Source organism: Oncorhynchus gorbuscha, unplaced genomic scaffold (genome assembly GCF_021184085.1).
Source record: "Oncorhynchus gorbuscha isolate QuinsamMale2020 ecotype Even-year unplaced genomic scaffold, OgorEven_v1.0 Un_scaffold_536, whole genome shotgun sequence".
Taxonomy (NCBI): Eukaryota; Metazoa; Chordata; class Actinopteri; order Salmoniformes; family Salmonidae; genus Oncorhynchus; species Oncorhynchus gorbuscha.
Genome location: NW_025745360.1, coordinates 272594 through 294711, shown reverse-complemented (window position 1 = coordinate 294711; position 22118 = coordinate 272594). Strand labels below are relative to the sequence as shown.

At 43.6% G+C, this 22118-nt stretch overlaps 1 protein-coding gene across 1 annotated transcript; it reads left to right on the top strand.

The window, feature by feature from the left end:
* Positions 1–2465: 2465 nt before the first annotated feature.
* Positions 2466–22102, top strand: LOC124018511 (beta-1,3-galactosyltransferase 1-like). Its single transcript, XM_046333841.1, has 2 exons — positions 2466–2903; positions 20825–22102. The coding sequence occupies exons 1-2, from the start codon at positions 2776–2778 to the stop codon at positions 22089–22091; spliced, it is 1395 nt and encodes a 464-aa protein (XP_046189797.1). The 5' UTR covers positions 2466–2775; the 3' UTR covers positions 22092–22102.
* Positions 22103–22118: the final 16 nt, after the last annotated feature.

Sequence of the window (22118 nt, the reverse complement as noted above, 5' to 3'; positions counted from 1 at the left end):
GCAACAGCACCAGGCAACAGCACCAGGCAACAGTACCAGGCAACAGTACCAGGCAACAGCACCAGGCAACAGTACCAGGCAACAGTACCAGGCAACAGTACCAGGCAACAGTACCAGGCAACAGTACCAGGCAACAGTACCAGGCAACAGTACCAGGCAACAGCACCAGGCAACAGCACCAGGCAACAGTACCAGGCAACAGTACCAGGCAACAGCACCAGGCAACAGTACCAGGCAACAGTACCAGGCAACAGTACCAGGCAACAGTACCAGTCAACAGTACCAGGCAACAGCACCAGGCAACAGTACCAGGCAACAGCACCAGGCAACAGTACCAGTCAACAGTACCAGGCAACAGTACCAGGCAACAGTACCAGGCAACAGCACCAGGCAACAGCACCAGGCAACAGCACCAGGCAACAGCACCAGGCAACAGTACCAGGCAACAGTACCAGCAACAGTACCAGGCAACAGTACCAGGCAACAGTACCAGGCAACAGTACCAGGCAACAGTACCAGGAAACAGCACCAGGCAACAGTACCAGGCAACAGTACCAGTCAACAGCACCAGGCAACAGTACCAGTCAACAGTACCAGGCAACAGTACCAGGCAACAGTACCAGGCAACAGTACCAGGCAACAGTACCAGGCAACAGTACCAGGCAACAGTACCAGGCAACAGCACCAGGCAAGAGTACCAGGCAACAGTACCAGGCAACAGTACCAGTCAACAGTACCAGGCAACAGTACCAGTCAACAGTACCAGGCAACAGTACCAGGCAACAGTACCAGGCAACAGTACCAGGCAACAGTACCAGGCAACAGTACCAGTCAACAGTACCAGGCAACAGTACCAGGCAACAGTACCAGGCAACAGAACCAGGCAACAGTACCAGGCAACAGTACCAGGCAACAGTACCAGGCAACAGTACCAGGCAACAGCACCAGGCAACAGTACCAGGCAACAGCACCAGGCAACAGCACCAGGCAACAGCACCAGGCAACAGTACCAGTCAACAGTACCAGGCAACAGTACCAGGCAACAGTACCAGGCAACAGTACCAGGCAACAGTACCAGGCAACAGAACCAGGCAACAGTACCAGGCAACAGTACCAGGCAACAGTACCAGGCAACAGTACCAGGCAACAGTACCAGGCAACAGTACCAGGCAACAGAACCAGGCAACAGTACCAGGCAACAGAACCAGGCAACAGTACCAGGCAACAGTACCAGGCAACAGCACCAGGCAACAGCACCAGGCAACAGCACCAGGCAACAGTACCAGTCAACAGTACCAGGCAACAGTACCAGGCAACAGTACCAGGCAACATTACCAGGCAACAGTACCAGGCAACAGAACCAGGCAACAGTACCAGGCAACAGTACCAGGCAACAGTACCAGGCAACAGAACCAGGCAACAGTACCAGGCAACATTACCAGGCAACAGTACCAGGCAACAGAACCAGGCAACAGTACCAGGCAACAGAACCAGGCAACAGTACCAGGCAACAGTACCAGGCAACAGTACCAGGCAACAGAACCAGGCAACAGAACCAGGCAAGAGTACCAGGCAACAGTACCAGGCAACAGTACCAGTCAACATTACCAGGCAACAGTACCAGTCAACAGTACCAGGCAACAGTACCAGTCAACAGTACCAGGCAACAGTACCAGGCAACAGAACCAGGCAACAGTACCAGGCAACAGTACAGTACCAGGCAACAGAACCAGGCAACCAGCAACCAGGCAACAGTACCAGGCAACAGTACCAGGCAACAGTACCAGGCAACAGTACCAGGCAACAGTACCAGGCAACAGTACCAGGCAACAGTACCAGGCAACAGCACCAGGCAACAGTACCAGGCAACAGAACCAGGCAACAGTACCAGGCAACAGAACCAGGCAACAGTACCAGGCAACAGTACCAGGCAACAGTACCAGGCAACAGTACCAGGCAACAGCACCAGGCAACAGAACCAGGCAACAGAACCAGGCAACAGTACCAGGCAACAGTACCAGGCAACAGTACCAGGCAACAGTACCAGGCAACAGTACCAGGCAACAGAACCAGGCAACAGTTTGGACACACCGACTCATTCAAGGGTTTTTTCTTTATTTTTACTATTTTCTACATTGTAGAATAATAGTGAAGACATCAAAACTATGAAATAACACATATTGAATTCTGTAGTAACCAAAAAAGTGTGAAACAAATCAAAATATATTTTAGATTCTTCAAAGTAGCCACCCTTTGCCTTGATGACAGCTCTGCACACTCTTGGCATTCTCTCAACCAGCTTCAGGAGGTAGTCACCTGGAATGCATTTCAATTAACAGGTGTGCCTTGTTAAACGTTAATTTGTGGAATTTATTTCCTTCTTAATGCGTTTAAGCCAATCATTTGTGTTGTGACAAGGTAGGTGTGGTCTATAGAAGATTGCCCTACTTGGTAAAAGACCAAGGGTGTCGGGTGCCTTGTCCTCTATATAGGGAGTAGGGTGCCTTGTCCTCTATAGGGAGTAGAGAGCCTTGTCCTCTATAGGGAGTAGGGAGCCAGTTAAACCACATCCTAACTAGTTGCACATTCACTTTACCCCAGGTGGGAACGGTTTTACTTATCATTTAGTCGCAGGAGAGTTAACAAACTGGAAATACTGGCAGAGCAGAAGCAACCTTTGGCCACGGCTGCCTTCTGCCATTACATGTAGTTGTTGTATGATACAACATTAATTGACTGAGGTTTGGACGACCTTACACCTTCGTACCTGTCTGCATGAGTATGAAACAACAAGAGTTGACCGAAGAGGGATTACTGAAACCTTCCTACCTGCCTGGCAGCCATCTCCAGCTAGATAGATCTCCAACATGGTGGAAGATGGCACTAAGAAAAGGAGGAAGGAGGTACGTGTATTTTCATGTTTCATATCCATCTGTTTTTTTACTATAGTTTGACGTATTCAAAGTAACAAAACAGTCATACTGAAGGAATTCTATAGAACGTCACTGTCATACTGAAGGAATTCTATAGAACGTCACTGTCATACTGAAGGAATTCTATAGAACGTCACTGTCATACTGAAGGAATTCTATAGAACGTCTCTGTCATACTGAAGGAATTCTATAGAACGTCACTGTCATAGTGAAGGAATTCTATAGAACGTCACTGTCATAGTGAAGGAATTCTATAGAACGTCACTGTCATAGTGAAGGAATTCCATAGAACGTCACTGTCATAGTGAAGGAATTCTATAGAATGTCACTGTCATAGTGAAGGAATTCTATAGAACGTCACTGTCATAGTGAAGGAACGCAGGTGTTTTCACAGTAACTTAAGTTCACATGTAGGAGGATGCTTGGTTCTCAATGCTCAGCTCAGGTATTTTAACGTCCAACTAACCATCAGTCCAGGAGTCAAAATGCAACGTTGTTGTACAATTGAGTCCCACTGAGACCAATATCCTCTTTTACAAGGAACTTCTACAAATCACATATTATTATGTTTTTTGATAAGAATCAAAGGAGAAGAAGGATGTTAGAATTGTGAACATTAGAATTTAAAATACATCCCTGTTCTAGAAATAAATACAAGATAAATGTTACAATGTGAAATCACTATATAGCTGCATGGACATTTACATACCAACATTTATAAACCAGCCTAGACTGCACTATAGCACCCTATTCCCTATATAGTGCACTACTTTTGACCAGAGTCCTACGGCACCCTATTCCCTATATAGTGCACTACTTTTGACCAGAGTCCTACGGCACTCTATTCCCTATATAGTGCACTACTTTTGACCAGATTCCTACGGCACTCTATTCCCTATATAGTGCACTACTTTTGACCAGAGTCCTACGGCACTCTATTCCCTATATAGTGCACTACTTTTGACCAGAGTCCTACGGCACTTCATTCCCTATATAGTGCACTACTTTTGACTACTGTTGCACACAACATATATAGACTATCTTTTTTCTACTGTGTTATTGACTTGTTAATTGTTTACTCCATGTGTAACTCTGTGTTGTCTGTTCACACTGCTATGTTTTATCTTGGCCAGGTCGCAGTTGCAAATGAGAACTTGTTCTCAACTAGCCTACCTGGTTAAATAAAGGTGTTCCTTAACTAGCCTACCTGGTGAAATAAAGGTGTTCTCAACTAGCCTACCTGGTTAAATAAAGGTGTTCTCAACTAGCCTACCTGGTTAAATAAAGATGTTCTCAACTAGCCTACCTTGTTAAATAAAGGTGTTCTCAACTACCCTACCTGGTTAAATAAAGGTGTTCTCAACTAGCCTACCTGGTTAAATAAATATGTTCTCAACTAGCCTACCTGGTTAAATAAAAGTGTTCTCAACTAGCCTACCTGGTTAAATAAAGGTGTTCTCAACTAGCCTACCTGGTTAAATAAAAGTGTTCTCAACTAGCCTACCTGGTTAAATAAAAGTGTTCTCAACTAGCCTACCTGGTTAAATAAAGATGTTCTCAGCTAGCCTACCTGGTTAAATAAAGATGTTCTCAACTAGCCTACCTGGTTAAATAAAGGTGTTCTCAACTAGCCTACCTGGTTAAATAGAGGTGTTCTCAACTAGCCTACCTGGTTAAATAGAGGTGTTCTCAACTAGCCTACCTGGTTAAATAGAGTTGTTCTCAACTAGCCTACCTGGTTAAATAGAGGTGTTCTTAACTTGCCTACCTAGTTAAATAGAGGTGTTCTCAACTAGCCCACCTGGTTAAATAGAGCTGTTCTCAACTAGCCTACCTGGTTAAATAAAGGTGTTCTCAACTAGCCTACCTGGTTAAATGAAGGTGTTCTCAACTAGCCTACCTGGTTAAATAAAGCTGTTTTCAACTAGTCTACCTGGTTAAATAAAGGTGTTCTCAACTAGCCTACCGGGTTAAATAAAGGTGTTCTCAACTAGCCTACCTGGTTAAATAAAGGTGTTTTCAACTAGCCTACCTGGTTAAATAAAGGTGTTCTCAACTCGTCTACCTGGTTAAATAAAGGTGTTCTCAACTAGCCTACCTGGTTAAATAAAGGTGTTTTCAACTAGCCTACCTGGTTAAATAAAGGTGTTTTCAACTAGCCTACCTGGTTAAATAAAGGTGTTCTCAACTAGCCTACCTGGTTAAATAAAGGTGTTTTCAACTTGCCTACCTGGTTAAATAAAGGTGTTCTCAACTAGCCTACATGGTTAAATAAAGGTGTTCTCAACTAGCTTACCTGGTTAAATAAAGGTGTTCTCAACTACCCTACCTGGTTAAATAAAGGTGTTTTCAACTAACCTACCTGGTTAAATAAAGGTGTTCTCAACTAGCCTACCTGGTTAAATAAAGGTGTTCTCAACTAGCCTACCTGGTTAAATAAAGGTGTTCTCAACTAGCCTACCTGGTTAAATAAAGGTGTTTTCAACTAGCCTACCTGGTTAAATAAAGGTGTTCTCAACTCGTCTACCTGTTTAAATAAAGGTGTTCTCAACTAGCCTACCTGGTTAAATAAAGGTGTTCTCAACTAGCCTACCTGGTTAAATAAAGGTGTTTTCAACTTGCCTACCTGGTTAAATAAAGGTGTTCTCAACTAGCCTACATGGTTAAATAAAGGTGTTCTCAACTAGCTTACCTGGTTAAATAAAGGTGTTCTCAACTAGCCTACCTGGTTAAATAAAGGTGTTTTCAACTAACCTACCTGGTTAAATAAAGGTGTTCTCAACTAGCCTACCTGGTTAAATAAAGGTGTTCTCAACTAGCCTACCTGGTTAAATAAAGGTGTTCTCAACTAGCCTACCTGGTTAAATAAAGGTGTTCTCAACTAGCCTACCTGGTTAAATAAAGGTGTTCTCAACTCGTCTACCTGGTTAAATAAAGGTGTTCTCAACTAGCCTACCTGGTTAAATAAAGGTGTTTTCAACTAGCCTACCTGGTTAAATAAAGGTGTTTTCAACTAGCCTACCTGGTTAAATAAAGGTGTTCTCAACTAGCCTACCTGGTTAAATAAAGGTGTTTTCAACTTGCCTACCTGGTTAAATAAAGGTGTTCTCAACTAGCCTACATGGTTAAATAAAGGTGTTCTCAACTAGCTTACCTGGTTAAATAAAGGTGTTCTCAACTAGCCTACCTGGTTAAATAAAGGTGTTTTCAACTAACCTACCTGGTTAAATAAAGGTGTTCTCAACTAGCCTACCTGGTTAAATAAAGGTGTTCTCAACTCGTCTACCTGGTTAAATAAAGGTGTTCTCAACTAGCCTACCTGGTTAAATAAAGGTGTTTTCAACTAGCCTACCTGGTTAAATAAAGGTGTTCTCAACTAGCCTACCTGGTTAAATAAAGGTGTTTTCAACTTGCCTACCTGGTTAAATAAAGGTGTTTTCAACTAGCCTACCTGGTTAAATAAAGGTGTTTTCAACTAGCCTACCTGGTTAAATAAAGGTGTTCTCAACTAGCCTACCTGGTTAAATAAAGGTGTTCTCAACTAGCCTACCTGGTTAAATAAAGGTGTTTTCAACTTGCCTACCTGGTTAAATAAAGGTGTTTTCAACTTGCCTACCTGGTTAAATAAAGGTGTTCTCAACTAGCCTACCTGGTTAAATAAAGGTGTTCTCAACTAGCCTACCTGGTTAAATAAAGGTGTTTTCAACTTGCCTACCTGGTTAAATAAAGGTGTTCTCAACTAGCCTACCTGGTTAAATAAAGGTGTTTTCAACTTGCCTACCTGGTTAAATAAAGGTGTTCTCAACTAGCCTACCTGGTTAAATAAAGGTGTTTTCAACTTGCCAACCTGGTTAAATAAAGGTGTTTTCAACTTGCCTACCTGGTTAAATAAAGGTGTTCTCAACTAGCCTACCTGGTTAAATAAAGGTGTTCTCAACTAGCCTACCTGGTAAAATAAAGGTGTTCTCAATTAGCCTACCTGGTAAAATAAAGGTGTTCTCCACTAGCCTACCTGGTTAAATAAAGATGTTCTCCACTAACCTACCTGGTTAAATAAAGGTGTTCTCAACTAGCCTACCTGGTTAAATAAAGGTATCAACTAGCCTACCTGGTTAAATAAAGGTGTTCTCAACTAGCCTACCTGGTTAAATAAAGGTGTTCTCAACTAGCCTACCTGGTTAAATAAAGGTGTTCTCAACTAGCCTACCTGGTTAAATAAAGGTGTTCTCAACTAGCCTACCTGGTTAAATAAAGATGTTCTCAACTATCCTACCTGGTTAAATAAAGGTGTTCTCAACTAGCCTACCTGGTTAAATAAAGGTGTTCTCAACTAGCCTACCTGGTTAAATAAAGGTGTTCTCAACTAGCCTACCTGGTTAAATAAAGGTGTTCTCAATTAGCCTACCTGGTTAAATAAAGGTGTTCTCAACTAGCCTACCTGGTTAAATAAAGGTGTTTTCAACTTGCCAACCTGGTTAAATAAAGGTGTTTTCAACTTGCCTACCTGGTTAAATAAAGGTGTTCTCAACTAGCCTACCTGGTTAAATAAAGGTGTTCTCAACTAGCCTACCTGGTAAAATAAAGGTGTTCTCAATTAGCCTACCTGGTCAAATAAAGGTGTTCTCCACTAGCCTACCTGGTTAAATAAAGATGTTCTCCACTATCCTACCTGGTTAAATAAAGGTGTTCTCAACTAGCCTACCTGGTTAAATAAAGGTGTTCTCAACTAGCCTACCTGGTTAAATAAAGGTGTTCTCAACTAGCCTACCTGGTTAAATAAAGGTGTTCTCAACTAGCCTACCTGGTTAAATAAAGGTGTTCTCAACTAGCCTACCTGGTTAAATAAAGGTGTTCTCAACTATCCTACCTGGTTAAATAAAGGTGTTCTCAACTAGCCTACCTGGTTAAATAAAGGTGTTCTCAACTAGCCTACCTGGTTAAATAAAGGTGTTCTCAACTAGCCTACCTGGTTAAATAAAGGTGTTCTCAATTAGCCTACCTGGTTAAATAAAGGTGTTTTCAACTAGCCTACCTGGTTAAATAAAGGTGTTCTCAACTAGCCTACCTGGTAAAATAAAGGTGTTCTCAACTAGCCTACCTGGTTAAATAAAGGTGTTTTCAACTAGCCTACCTGGTTAAATAAAGGTGTTCTCAACTAGCCTAACTGGTTAAATAAAGGTGTTTTCAACTAGCCTACCTGGTTAAATAAAGGTGTTCTCAACTAGCCTACCTGGTTAAATAAAGGTGTTCTCAACTATCCTACCTGGTTAAATAAAGGTGTTTTCAACTAGCCTACCTGGTTAAATAAAGGTGTTCTCAACTAGCCTACCTGGTTAAATAAAGGTGTTCTCAACTAGCCTACCTGGTTAAATAAAGGTGTTCTCAACTAACCTACCTGGTTAAATAAAGGTGTTCTCAACTAGCCTACCTGGTTAAATAAAGGTGTTCTCCACTAGCCTACCTGGTTAAATAAAGGTGTTCTCAACTAGCCTACCTGGTTAAATAAATGTGTTCTCAACTAACCTACCTGGTTAAATAAAGGTGTTCTCAACTAGCCTACCTGGTTAAATAAAGGTGTTCTCCACTAGCCTACCTGGTTAAATAAAGGTGTTCTCAACTAGCCTACCTGGTTAAATAAAGGTGTTTTCAACTAACCTACCTGGTTAAATAAAGGTGTTCTCCACTAGCCTACCTGGTTAAATAAAGGTGTTCTCAACTAGCCTACCTGGTTAAATAAAGGTGTTCTCAACTAGCCTACCTGGTTAAATAAAGGTGTTCTCCACTAGCCTACCTGGTTAAATAAAGGTGTTCTCCACTAGCCTACCTGGTTAAATAAAGGTGTTCTCAACTAGCCTACCTGGTTAAATAAAGGTGTTTTCAACTAACCTACCTGGTTAAATAAAGGTGTTCTCCACTAGCCTACCTGGTTAAATAAAGGTGTTCTCAACTAGCCTACCTGGTTAAATAAAGGTGTTCTCAACTAGCCTACCTGGTTAAATAAAGGTGTTCTCCACTAGCCTACCTGGTTAAATAAAGGTGTTCTCCACTAGCCTACCTGGTTAAATAAAGGTGTTCTCAACTAGCCTACCTGGTTAAATAAAGGTGTTCTCCACTAGCCTACCTGGTTAAATAAAGGTGTTCTCAACTAGCCTACCTGGTTAAATAAAGGTGTTCTCAACTAGCCTACCTGGTTAAATAAAGGTGTTTTCAACTTGCCTACCTGGTTAAATAAAGGTGTTCTCAACTAGCCTACCTGGTTAAATAAAGGTGTTTTCAACTTGCCTACCTGGTTAAATAAAGGTGTTCTCAACTAGCCTACCTGGTTAAATAAAGGTGTTTTCAACTTGCCTACCTGGTTAAATAAAGGTGTTTTCAACTTGCCTACCTGGTTAAATAAAGGTGTTCTCAACTAGCCTACCTGGTTAAATAAAGGTGTTCTCAACTAGCCTACCTGGTAAAATAAAGGTGTTCTCAATTAGCCTACCTGGTAAAATAAAGGTGTTCTCCACTAGCCTACCTGGTTAAATAAAGGTGTTCTCAACTAGCCTACCTGGTTAAATAAAGGTGTTCTCCACTAACCTACCTGGTTAAATAAAGGTGTTCTCAACTAGCCTACCTGGTTAAATAAAGGTGTTCTCAACTAGCCTACCTGGTTAAATAAAGGTGTTCTCAACTAGCCTACCTGGTTAAATAAAGGTGTTCTCCACTAGCCTACCTGGTTAAATAAAGGTGTTCTCAACTAGCGTACCTGGTTAAATAAAGGTGTTTTCAACTAACCTACCTGGTTAAATAAAGGTGTTCTCCACTAGCCTACCTGGTTAAATAAAGGTGTTCTCAACTAGCCTACCTGGTTAAATAAAGGTGTTCTCAACTAGCCTACCTGGTTAAATAAAGGTGTTCTCCACTAGCCTACCTGATTAAATAAAGGTGTTCTCCACTAGCCTACCTGGTTAAATAAAGGTGTTCTCAACTAGCCTACCTGGTTAAATAAAGGTGTTCTCCACTAGCCTACCTGGTTAAATAAAGGTGTTCTCAACTAGCCTACCTGGTTAAATAAAGGTGTTCTCAACTAGCCTACCTGGTTAAATAAAGGTGTTCTCCACTAGCCTACCTGGTTAAATAAAGGTGTTCTCAACTAGCCTACCTGGTTAAATAAAGGTGTTTTCAACTAACCTACCTGGTTAAATAAAGGTGTTCTCCACTAGCCTACCTGGTTAAATAAAGGTGTTCTCAACTAGCCTACCTGGTTAAATAAAGGTGTTCTCAACTAGCCTACCTGGTTAAATAAAGGTGTTCTCCACTAGCCTACCTGGTTAAATAAAGGTGTTCTCCACTAGCCTACCTGGTTAAATAAAGGTGTTCTCAACTAGCCTACCTGGTTAAATAAAGGTGTTCTCCACTAGCCTACCTGGTTAAATAAAGGTGTTCTCAACTAGCCTACCTGGTTAAATAAAGGTGTTCTCAACTAGCCTACCTGGTTAAATAAAGGTGTTTTCAACTTGCCTACCTGGTTAAATAAAGGTGTTCTCAACTAGCCTACCTGGTTAAATAAAGGTGTTTTCAACTTGCCTACCTGGTTAAATAAAGGTGTTCTCAACTAGCCTACCTGGTTAAATAAAGGTGTTTTCAACTTGCCTACCTGGTTAAATAAAGGTGTTTTCAACTTGCCTACCTGGTTAAATAAAGGTGTTCTCAACTAGCCTACCTGGTTAAATAAAGGTGTTCTCAACTAGCCTACCTGGTAAAATAAAGGTGTTCTCAATTAGCCTACCTGGTAAAATAAAGGTGTTCTCCACTAGCCTACCTGGTTAAATAAAGGTGTTCTCAACTAGCCTACCTGGTTAAATAAAGGTGTCTCTCCACTAACCTACCTGGTTAAATAAAGGTGTTCTCAACTAGCCTACCTGGTTAAATAAAGGTGTTCTCAACTAGCCTACCTGGTTAAATAAAGGTGTTCTCAACTAGCCTACCTGGTTAAATAAAGGTGTTCTCAACTAGCCTACCTGGTTAAATAAAGGTGTTCTCAACTAGCCTACCTGGTTAAATAAAGATGTTCTCAACTATCCTACCTGGTTAAATAAAGGTGTTCTCAACTAGCCTACCTGGTTAAATAAAGGTGTTCTCAACTAGCCTACCTGGTTAAATAAAGGTGTTCTCAACTAGCCTACCTGGTTAAATAAAGGTGTTCTCAATTAGCCTACCTGGTTAAATAAAGGTGTTTTCAACTAGCCTACCTGGTTAAATAAAGGTGTTCTCAACTAGCCTACCTGGTAAAATAAAGGTGTTCTCAACTAGCCTACCTGGTTAAATAAAGGTGTTTTCAACTAGCCTACCTGGTAAAATAAAGGTGTTCTCAACTAGCCTACCTGGTTAAATAAAGATGTTCTCAACTATCCTACCTGGTTAAATAAAGGTGTTCTCAACTAGCCTACCTGGTTAAATAAAGGTGTTTTCAACTAGCCTACCTGGTTAAATAAAGGTGTTCTCAACTAGCCTACCTGGTTAAATAAAGGTGTTCTCAACTATCCTACCTGGTTAAATAAAGGTGTTTCAACTAGCCTACCTGGTTAAATAAAGGTGTTCTCAACTAGCCTACCTGGTTAAATAAAGGTGTTCTCAACTAGCCTACCTGGTTAAATAAAGGTGTTCTCCACTAGCCTACCTGGTTAAATAAAGGTGTTCTCAACTAGCCTACCTGGTTAAATAAAGGTGTTTTCAACTAACCTACCTGGTTAAATAAAGGTGTTCTCCACTAGCCTACCTGGTTAAATAAAGGTGTTCTCAACTAGCCTACCTGGTTAAATAAAGGTGTTCTCAACTAGCCTACCTGGTTAAATAAAGGTGTTCTCCACTAGCCTACCTGATTAAATAAAGGTGTTCTCCACTAGCCTACCTGGTTAAATAAAGGTGTTCTCAACTCGTCTACCTGGTTAAATAAAGGTGTTCTCAACTAGCCTACCTGGTTAAATAAAGGTGTTCTCAACTAGCCTACCTGGTTAAATAAAGGTGTTCTCCACTAGCCTACCTGGTTAAATAAAGGTGTTCTCAACTAGCCTACCTGGTTAAATAAAGGTGTTCTCCACTAGCCTACCTGGTTAAATAAAGGTGTTCTCCACTAGCCTACCTGGTTAAATAAAGGTGTTCTCCACTAGCCTACCTGGTTAAATAAAGGTGTTTTCCACTAACCTACCTGGTTAAATAAAGGTGTTCTCCACTAGCCTACCTGGTTAAATAAAGGTGTTCTCCACTAACCTACCTGGTTAAATAAAGGTGTTCTCAACTAGCCTACCTGGTTAAATAAAGGTGTTCTCAACTAGCCTACCTGGTTAAATAAAGGTGTTCTCAACTAGCCTGCCTGGTTAAATAAAGGTGTTCTCAACTAGCCTACCTGGTTAAATAAAGGTGTTTTCAACTAGCCTACCTGGTTAAATAAAGGTGTTCTCAACTAGCCTAACTGGTTAAATAAAGGTGTTTTCAACTAGCCTACCTGGTTAAATAAAGGTGTTCTCAACTAGCCTACCTGGTTAAATAAAGGTGTTCTCAACTATCCTACCTGGTTAAATAAAGGTGTTCTCAACTAGCCTACCTGGTTAAATAAAGGTGTTCTCCTAGCCTACCTGGTTAAATAAAGGTGTTCTCAACTAGCCTACCTGGTTAAATAAAGGTGTTCTCCACTAGCCTACCTGGTTAAATAAAGGTGTTCTCAACCCTACCTGGTTAAATAAAGGTGTTTTCAACTAACCTACCTGGTTAAATAAAGGTGTTCTCCACTAGCCTACCTGGTTAAATAAAGGTGTTCTCAACTAGCCTACCTGGTTAAATAAAGGTGTTCTCCTAGCCTACCTGGTTAAATAAAGGTGTTCTCCACTAGCCTACCTGATTAAATAAAGGTGTTCTCCACTAGCCTACCTGGTTAAATAAAGGTGTTCTCAACTAGCCTACCTGGTTAAATAAAGGTGTTCTCCACTAGCCTACCTGGTTAAATAAAGGTGTTCTCCAACTAGCCTACCTGGTTAAATAAAGGTGTTCTCAACTAGCCTACCTGGTTAAATAAAGGTGTTTTCAACTAGCCTACCTGGTTAAATAAAGGTGTTCTCAACTAGCCTACCTGGTTAAATAAAGGTGTTCTCAACTAGCCTACCTGGTTAAATAAAGGTGTTCTCAACTAGTCTACCTGGTTAAATAAAGGTGTTCTCAACTAGCCTACCTGGTTAAATAAAGGTGTTCTCAACTAGCCTACCTGGTTAAATAAAGGTGTTCTCCACTAGCCTACCTGGTTAAATAAAGGTGTTCTCCACTCTACCTGGTTAAATAAAGGTGTTCTCCACTAGCCTACCTGGTTAAATAAAGGTGTTTTCAACTAACCTACCTGGTTAAATAAAGGTGTTCTCCACTAGCCTACCTGGTTAAATAAAGGTGTTCTCCACTAACCTACCTGGTTAAATAAAGGTGTTCTCAACTAGCCTACCTGGTTAAATAAAGGTGTTCTCAACTAGCCTACCTGGTTAAATAAAGGTGTTCTCAACTAGCCTACCTGGTTAAATAAAGGTGTTCTCAACTAGCCTACCTGGTTAAATAAAGGTGTTCTCAACTAGCCTACCTGGTTAAATAAAGGTGTTCTCAACTAGCCTACCTGGTTAAATAAAGGTGTTCTCAACTAGCCTACCTGGTTAAATAAAGGTGTTCTCAACTAGCCTACCTGGTTAAATAAAGGTGTTCTCAACTAGCCTACCTGGTTAAATAAAGGTGTTCTCAACTAGCCTACCTGGTTAAATAAAGGTGTTCTCAACTAGCCTACCTGGTTAAATAAAGGTGTTCTCAACTAACCTACCTGGTTAAATAAAGGTGTTCTCAACTAGCCTACCTGGTTAAATAAAGGTGTTCTCCACTAGCCTACCTGGTTAAATAAAGGTGTTCTCAACTAGCCTACCTGGTTAAATAAATGTGTTCTCAACTAACCTACCTGGTTAAATAAAGGTGTTCTCAACTAGCCTACCTGGTTAAATAAAGATGTTCTCAACTATCCTACCTGGTTAAATAAAGGTGTTCTCAACTAGCCTACCTGGTTAAATAAAGGTGTTCTCAACTAGCCTACCTGGTTAAATAAAGGTGTTCTCAACTAGCCTACCTGGTTAAATAAAGGTGTTCTCAACTAGCCTACCTGGTTAAATAAAGGTGTTTTCAACTAGCCTACCTGGTTAAATAAAGGTGTTCTCAACTAGCCTACCTGGTTAAATAAAGGTGTTCTCAACTATCCTACCTGGTTAAATAAAGGTGTTTCAACTAGCCTACCTGGTTAAATAAAGGTGTTCTCAACTAGCCTACCTGGTTAAATAAAGGTGTTCTCAACTAGCCTACCTGGTTAAATAAAGGTGTTCTCCACTAGCCTACCTGGTTAAATAAAGGTGTTCTCAACTAGCCTACCTGGTTAAATAAAGGTGTTTTCAACTAACCTACCTGGTTAAATAAAGGTGTTCTCCACTAGCCTACCTGGTTAAATAAAGGTGTTCTCAACTAGCCTACCTGGTTAAATAAAGGTGTTCTCAACTAGCCTACCTGGTTAAATAAAGGTGTTCTCCACTAGCCTACCTGATTAAATAAAGGTGTTCTCCACTAGCCTACCTGGTTAAATAAAGGTGTTCTCAACTAGCCTACCTGGTTAAATAAAGGTGTTCTCCACTAGCCTACCTGGTTAAATAAAGGTGTTCTCAACTAGCCTACCTGGTTAAATAAAGGTGTTCTCAACTAGCCTACCTGGTTAAATAAAGGTGTTTTCAACTAGCCTACCTGGTTAAATAAAGGTGTTCTCAACTAGCCTACCTGGTTAAATAAAGGTGTTCTCAACTAGCCTACCTGGTTAAATAAAGGTGTTCTCAACTAGCCTACCTGGTTAAATAAAGGTGTTCTCAACTCGTCTACCTGGTTAAATAAAGGTGTTCTCAACTAGCCTACCTGGTTAAATAAAGGTGTTCTCAACTAGCCTACCTGGTTAAATAAAGGTGTTCTCCACTAGCCTACCTGGTTAAATAAAGGTGTTCTCCACTAGCCTACCTGGTTAAATAAAGGTGTTCTCCACTAGCCTACCTGGTTAAATAAAGGTGTTTTCCACTAACCTACCTGGTTAAATAAAGGTGTTCTCCACTAGCCTACCTGGTTAAATAAAGGTGTTCTCCACTAACCTACCTGGTTAAATAAAGGTGAGCCTACCTGGTTAAATAAAGGTGTTCTCAACTAGCCTACCTGGTTAAATAAAGGTGTTCTCAACTAGCCTGCCTGGTTAAATAAAGGTGTTCTCAACTAGCCTACCTGGTTAAATAAAGGTGTTCTCAACTAGCCTACCTGGTTAAATAAAGGTGTTCTCCACTAGCCTACCTGGTTAAATAAAGGTGTTCTCAACTAGCCTACCTGGTTAAATAAAGGTGTTTTCAACTAACCTACCTGGTTAAATAAAGGTGTTCTCCACTAGCCTACCTGGTTAAATAAAGGTGTTCTCAACTAGCCTACCTGGTTAAATAAAGGTGTTCTCAACTAGCCTACCTGGTTAAATAAAGGTGTTCTCCACTAGCCTACCTGATTAAATAAAGGTGTTCTCCACTAGCCTACCTGGTTAAATAAAGGTGTTCTCAACTAGCCTACCTGGTTAAATAAAGGTGTTCTCCACTAGCCTACCTGGTTAAATAAAGGTGTTCTCAACTAGCCTACCTGGTTAAATAAAGGTGTTCTCAACTAGCCTACCTGGTTAAATAAAGGTGTTTTCCTCCTACCTGGTTAAATAAAGGTGTTCTCAACCAGCCTACCTGGTTAAATAAAGGTGTTCTCAACTAGTCTACCTGGTTAAATAAAGGTGTTCTCAACTAGCCTACCTGGTTAAATAAAGGTGTTCTCAACTAGCCTACCTGGTTAAATAAAGGTGTTCTCCACTAGCCTACCTGGTTAAATAAAGGTGTTCTCCACTAGCCTACCTGGTTAAATAAAGGTGTTCTCCACTAGCCTACCTGGTTAAATAAAGGTGTTTTCAACTAACCTACCTGGTTAAATGGTGTTCTCCACTAGCCTACCTGGTTAAATAAAGGTGTTCTCCACTAACCTACCTGGTTAAATAAAGGTGTTCTCAACTAGCCTACCTGGTTAAATAAAGGTGTTCTCAACTAGCCTACCTGGTTAAATAAAGGTGTTCTCAACTAGCCTACCTGGTTAAATAAAGGTGTTCTCAAAAAGCCTACCTGGTTAAATAAAGGTGTTCTCAACTAGCCTACCTGGTTAAATAAAGGTGTTCTCAACTAGCCTACCTGGTTAAATAAAGGTGTTCTCAACTAGCCTACCTGGTTAAATAAAGGTGTTCTCAACTAGCCTACCTGGTTAAATAAAGGTGTTCTCAACTAGCCTACCTGGTTAAATAAAGGTGTTCTCAACTAGCCTACCTGGTTAAATAAAGGTGTTCTCAACTAGCCTACCTGGTTAAATAAAGGTGTTCTCAACTAGCCTACCTGGTTAAATAAAGGTGTTCTCAACTAGCCTACCTGGTTAAATAAAGGTGTTCTCAACTAGCCTACCTGGTTAAATAAAGGTGTTCTCAACTAACCTACCTGGTTAAATAAAGGTGTTCTCAACTAGCCTACCTGGTTAAATAAAGGTGTTCTCCACTAGCCTACCTGGTTAAATAAAGGTGTTCTCAACTAGCCTACCTGGTTAAATAAATGTGTTCTCAACTAACCTACCTGGTTAAATAAAGGTGTTCTCAACTAGCCTACCTGGTTAAATAAAGGTGTTCTCCACTAGCCTACCTGGTTAAATGAAGGTGTTCTCAACTAGCCTACCTGGTTAAATAAAGGTGTTCTCAACTAGCCTACCTGGTTAAATAAAGGTGAGATAAAAATAAAAAAACAGCTGGAAATATGATCCCCAATTAGAGACAATGATAACCAGCTGCCTCTAATTGGGAATCATACAAATCACCAACATAGGAAATCAAACCTAGAACCCCACATAGAAAATATAAACTAGAACAACCCTCCAGTCACGCCCTGACCTACTCTACCATAGAAAATATAAACTAGAACAACCCCCCAGTCACGCCCTGACCTACTCTACCATAGAAAATATAAACTAGAACAACCCCCCAGTCATGGCCTGACCTACTCTACCATAGAAAATATAAACTAGAACAACCTTTCTATGATCAGGACGTGACCTACTCTACCATAGAAAATATAAACTAGAACAACCCCCCAGTCACGCCCTGACCTACTCTACCATAGAAAATATAAACTAGAACAACCCCCCAGTCATGGCCTGACCTACTCTACCATAGAAAATATAAACTAGAACAACCTTTCTATGATCAGGACGTGACCTACTCTACCATAGAAAATATAAACTAGAACAACCCCCCAGTCACGCCCTGACCTACTCTACCATAGAAAATATAAACTAGAACAACCCCCCAGTCATGGCCTGACCTACTCTACCATAGAAAATATAAACTAGAACAACCTTTCTATGATCAGGACGTGACCTACTCTACCATAGAAAATATAAACTAGAACAACCTTTCTACGGTCAGGACGTGACCTACTCTACCATAGAAAATATAAACTAGAACAACCCCCAGTCACGCCTGACCTACTCTACCATAGAAAATATAAACTAGAACAACCTTTCTATGATCAGGACGTGACCTACTCTACCATAGAAAATATAAACTAGAACAACCTTTCTACGGTCAGGACCTGACCTACTCTACCATAGAAAATATAAACTAGAACAACCCCCAGTCACGGCCTGACCTACTCTACCATAGAAAATATAAACTAGAACAACCTTTCTATGATCAGGACGTGACCTACTCTACCATAGAAAATATAAACTAGAACAACCTTTCTACGGTCAGGACGTGACCTACTCTACCATAGAAAATATAAACTAGAACAACCCCCCCAGTCACGCCCTGACCTACTCTACCATAGAAAATATAAACTAGAACAACCTTTCTATGATCAGGACGTGACCTACTCTACCATAGAAAATATAAACTAGAACAACCTTTCTACGGTCAGGACGTGACCTACTCTACCATAGAAAATATCAACTAGAACAATCCCCCAGTCACGCCCTGACCTACTCTACCATAGAAAATATAAACTAGAACAACCCCCCAGTCACGCCCTGACCTACTCTACCATAGAAAATATAGACTAGAACAACCTTTCTATGGTCAGGACACCGGGCCCAGGTGTGTCTGCATGTCTCCTCCATGAATGGGGAAGATTTATCCTGGGACACACCTGGCCCTCCATGAATGAATGGGGAAGTGGTGTATTTATCCTGGGACACACCGGGCCCAGGTGTTTCCCATGTAGCTGACGACCCTCCCAACTCCGCCCACCGGCATCCTAATAAGGAAACAAGAACAAAGAGAGAATACGGCAGACAGAGTGGGAGGGTCGTCACATAGTTATGAATATGTAGATATGCCACTAATATAATGCATATACTGTATGACACTATGTAGATATGCCACTATTATAATGCATATACTGTATGAATATGTAGATATGTCACTAATATAATATATACACTATGTAGATATGCCACTATTATAATGCATATACTGTATGAATATGTAGATATGTCACTAATATAATGTATATACTATGTAGATATGCCACTATTATAATGCATATACTGTATGAATATGTAGATATGCCACTAATATAATGCATACGACAGATTTGTACCTTGTCAGCTCAGGGATTTGAACTTGCAACTTTTCAGTTACTAGTCCACCGCTCTAACCACTAGGTTACCCTGCCGCCCCTCCACTCTAACCACTAGGCTACCCTGCCGCCCCTCCACTCTAACCACTAGGCTACCCTGCCGTCCCTCCACTCTAACCACTAGGCTACCCTGCCGCCCCTCCACTCTAACCACTAGGCTACCCTGCCGCCCCTCCACTCTAACCACTAGGCTACCCTGCCGCCCCTCCACTCTAACCACTAGGCTACCCTGCCGCCCCTCCCTCTAACCACTAGGCTACCCTGCCGCCCCTCCACTCTAACCACTAGGCTACCCTGCCGCCCCTCCACTCTAACCACTAGGCTACCCTGCCGCCTCTACACTCTAACCACTAGGCTACCCTGCCGCCCCTCCACTCTAACCACTAGGTTACCCTGCCACCTCTACACTCTAACCACTAGGCTACCCTGCTACCCCTCCACTCTAACCACTAGGTTACCCTGCCGCCCCTCCACTCTAACCACTAGGCTACCCTGCCGCCCCTCCACTCTAACCACTAGGTTACCCTGCCACCCCTCCACTCTAACCACTAGGCTACCCTGCCGCCTCTACACTCTAACCACTAGGCTACCCTGCCGCCCCTCCACTCTAACCACTAGGCTACCCTGCCGCCCCTCCACTCTAACCACTAGGCTACCCTGCCGCCCCTCCACTCTAACCACTAGGCTACCCTGCCGCCTCTACACTCTAACCACTAGGCTACCCTGCCGCCCCTCCACTCTAACCACTAGGCTACCCTGCCGCCCCTCCACTCTAACCACTAGGCTACCCTGCCGCCCCTCCACTCTAACCACTAGGCTACCCTGCCGCCTCTACACTCTAACCACTAGGCTACCCTGCCGCCCCTCCACTCTAACCACTAGGTTACCCTGCCGCCCCTCCACTCTAACCACTAGGCTACCCTGCTACCCCTCCACTCTAACCACTAGGTTACCCTGCCGCCCCTCCACTCTAACCACTAGGCTACCCTGCCGCCTCCACTCTAACCACTAGGCTATTGCCCTGCTATGCCCCTCCACTCTAACCACTAGTCTACCCTGCCTGTTGGCCCTCCACTCTAACCACTAGGCTACCCTGACCGCCCCTCCACTCTAACCACTAGGCTACCCCGCCGCCTCTACACTCTAACCACTAGGCTACCCTGCCCCTCCACTCTAACCACTAGGCTACCCTGCCGCCCCTCCACTCTAACCACAGCCCCTCCACTCTAACCACTAGGCTACCCTGCCTACACTCTAACCACTAGGCTACCCTGCCTCCCCTCCACTCTAACCACTAGGCTACCCAGCCCCTCCACTCTAACCAAGGCTACCCTGCCCCCTCCACTCTAACCACTAGGCTACCCTCCTCCCCTCCACTCTAACCACTAGGCTACCCTCCCCAGCCCCTCCCTCTAACCCCTCCCTGCCCTCCAATCATATACTGCCCTGCTATGTTGAGGCAGCAAAGCACACCATTTCACTGAACCTCTTAAACCTGTTGGAAACTTAACTGACAAATAACAAAATCTCTCCCCTCTCCCCTCCCTCTCCCCTCCCTCCCCCTCCCCTCCCCTCCCCCTCTCCTCCCCTCTCCCTCCTCCCTCCCTCCTCTCCTCCCTCCTCTCCTCTCCTCCTCTCCTCTCCCCTCCCTTCTCCCCTCCTCTCCCCTCTCCTGTCTCCCCCTCCTCTCCCTCCTTCTCCCTCTCCCCTGTCTCCCCTCCTCTCCCTCTCCCTCCCCTCCTCTCCTCCCCTCTCCCCCTCCTCTCCTCTCCCCTCCTCTCCTCTCCTCTCCTCCTCTCCTCTCCTCTCTCCCTCCCTCCTCTCCTCTCCCCCCTCTCCTCTCCTCCCCTCCTCCTCTCCTCCTCTCCTCTCCTCTCCTCTCCCCTCCTCTCCTCCTCCTCTCCTCTCCCCTCCCTCCTCTCCCCTCCCTCCCTCCCCTCCCCTCCTCCCCTCCTCTCCCCTCTCCCTCCTCTCCTCTCCTCTCCTCTCCCCTCCTCTCCTCTCCTCCCTCCCCTCCCTCCCCTCCCCTCCCTCCCCCTCCCCTCCTCCTCCCCTCCCTCCCCTCCTCTCCTCTCCCCTCCTCCTCTCCCCTCCCCTCCCCTCCTCTCCTCCCAGTAAAGAGATGGCTGAAGGCAGGAGATACTGTGGCTGGTCCCATTTCCGTTGGTGTTTCTTCGTCCTGCTCCTCATAGCAACGGTCTTCTTCTACTTCGGCGATCAGTCAGTAGAGTGGGTCCCTTCACTAGACAGGGCGTCAGAATGGTGGGCGGAATTGCGTGGCGGTTCAGTCAGCAGATCTGGTTCTACCAACTCCAGTAGCGAAGCAGTTTCTCTCAACTCCACTGGTTTTACCATAGACGTTCATGAAACTGCGTCTGCCAATTCAACAGATCGTCAGACTTCACGTATCCACTCTACTCAACAGGCCATCGAACTCAACACAACACATCATGAAACTAGTTCCATCACCTCTGCACTGACCATCATCACTAATCTGATCACAGAGGTCAAGGCCGTTCTGGCCACTCCTCCTCCGTATGTGTCCCCAGGACCGTACCATGTAGAATACCCATCAGAGTACATCTTCATCCTGGATGAGCCAGAGAAATGCCGGGAGCAGAACCCCTTCCTGGTTCTGATGGTGCCAGTGGCGCCCTATAACAGGGAGGCCCGTGAGGCCGTCCGCAGGACTTGGGGCAGTGAGAGGCAGGTACTGGGCAAAGAGGTCCATCTGTTCTTCCTGCTGGGACTGTCCAGTGGAGAGGAGACAGAGCAGGTCCAGGAGAAGGTGCTGCAGGAGAGCAAAGAGCACCAGGATCTGCTGCAGAGCGACTTCATAGACAGCTACAAAAACCTGACCATCAAGACCATGGTGATGATGGAGTGGCTGAGCTCTCGCTGCCCCAACGCCTCCTACGCCATGAAGATCGACTCAGACATGTTCCTCAACGTGAACACCTTGGTCAACATGCTGCTTCACGCTCCAACGCAGAAGTACCAGAGTGGACTAGTGGCCCAATGGGCCGCCGTTCTAAGAGACCCTAACTCCAAATGGTACCTTCCAAAGGAGGTGTTTTCTGAACCGGTATATCCACCTTATGCTCTGGGCCTGGGCTATGTCTTCACCTTGGACCTCCCCAGGAAGCTGGTGGAGGCGTCCAGGCATGTTAAAGCCGTCTACATAGAGGATGTGTATCTGGGACTGTGTATGAGACACCTGGGCATCCGGCCTACTGACCCCCCCAGTGGAAACCTCTTCCATGTGTCCCCTGTGGCTTATGACCGCTGCACCTACTCACGGCTGATAGCCACCACCACACACAGTATCACTCACCAGGTCAACGCATGGACAGACCTACACAAACCTGGTCCTCCCTGCTGATCTCATACAGTAACAGACTGACTGATG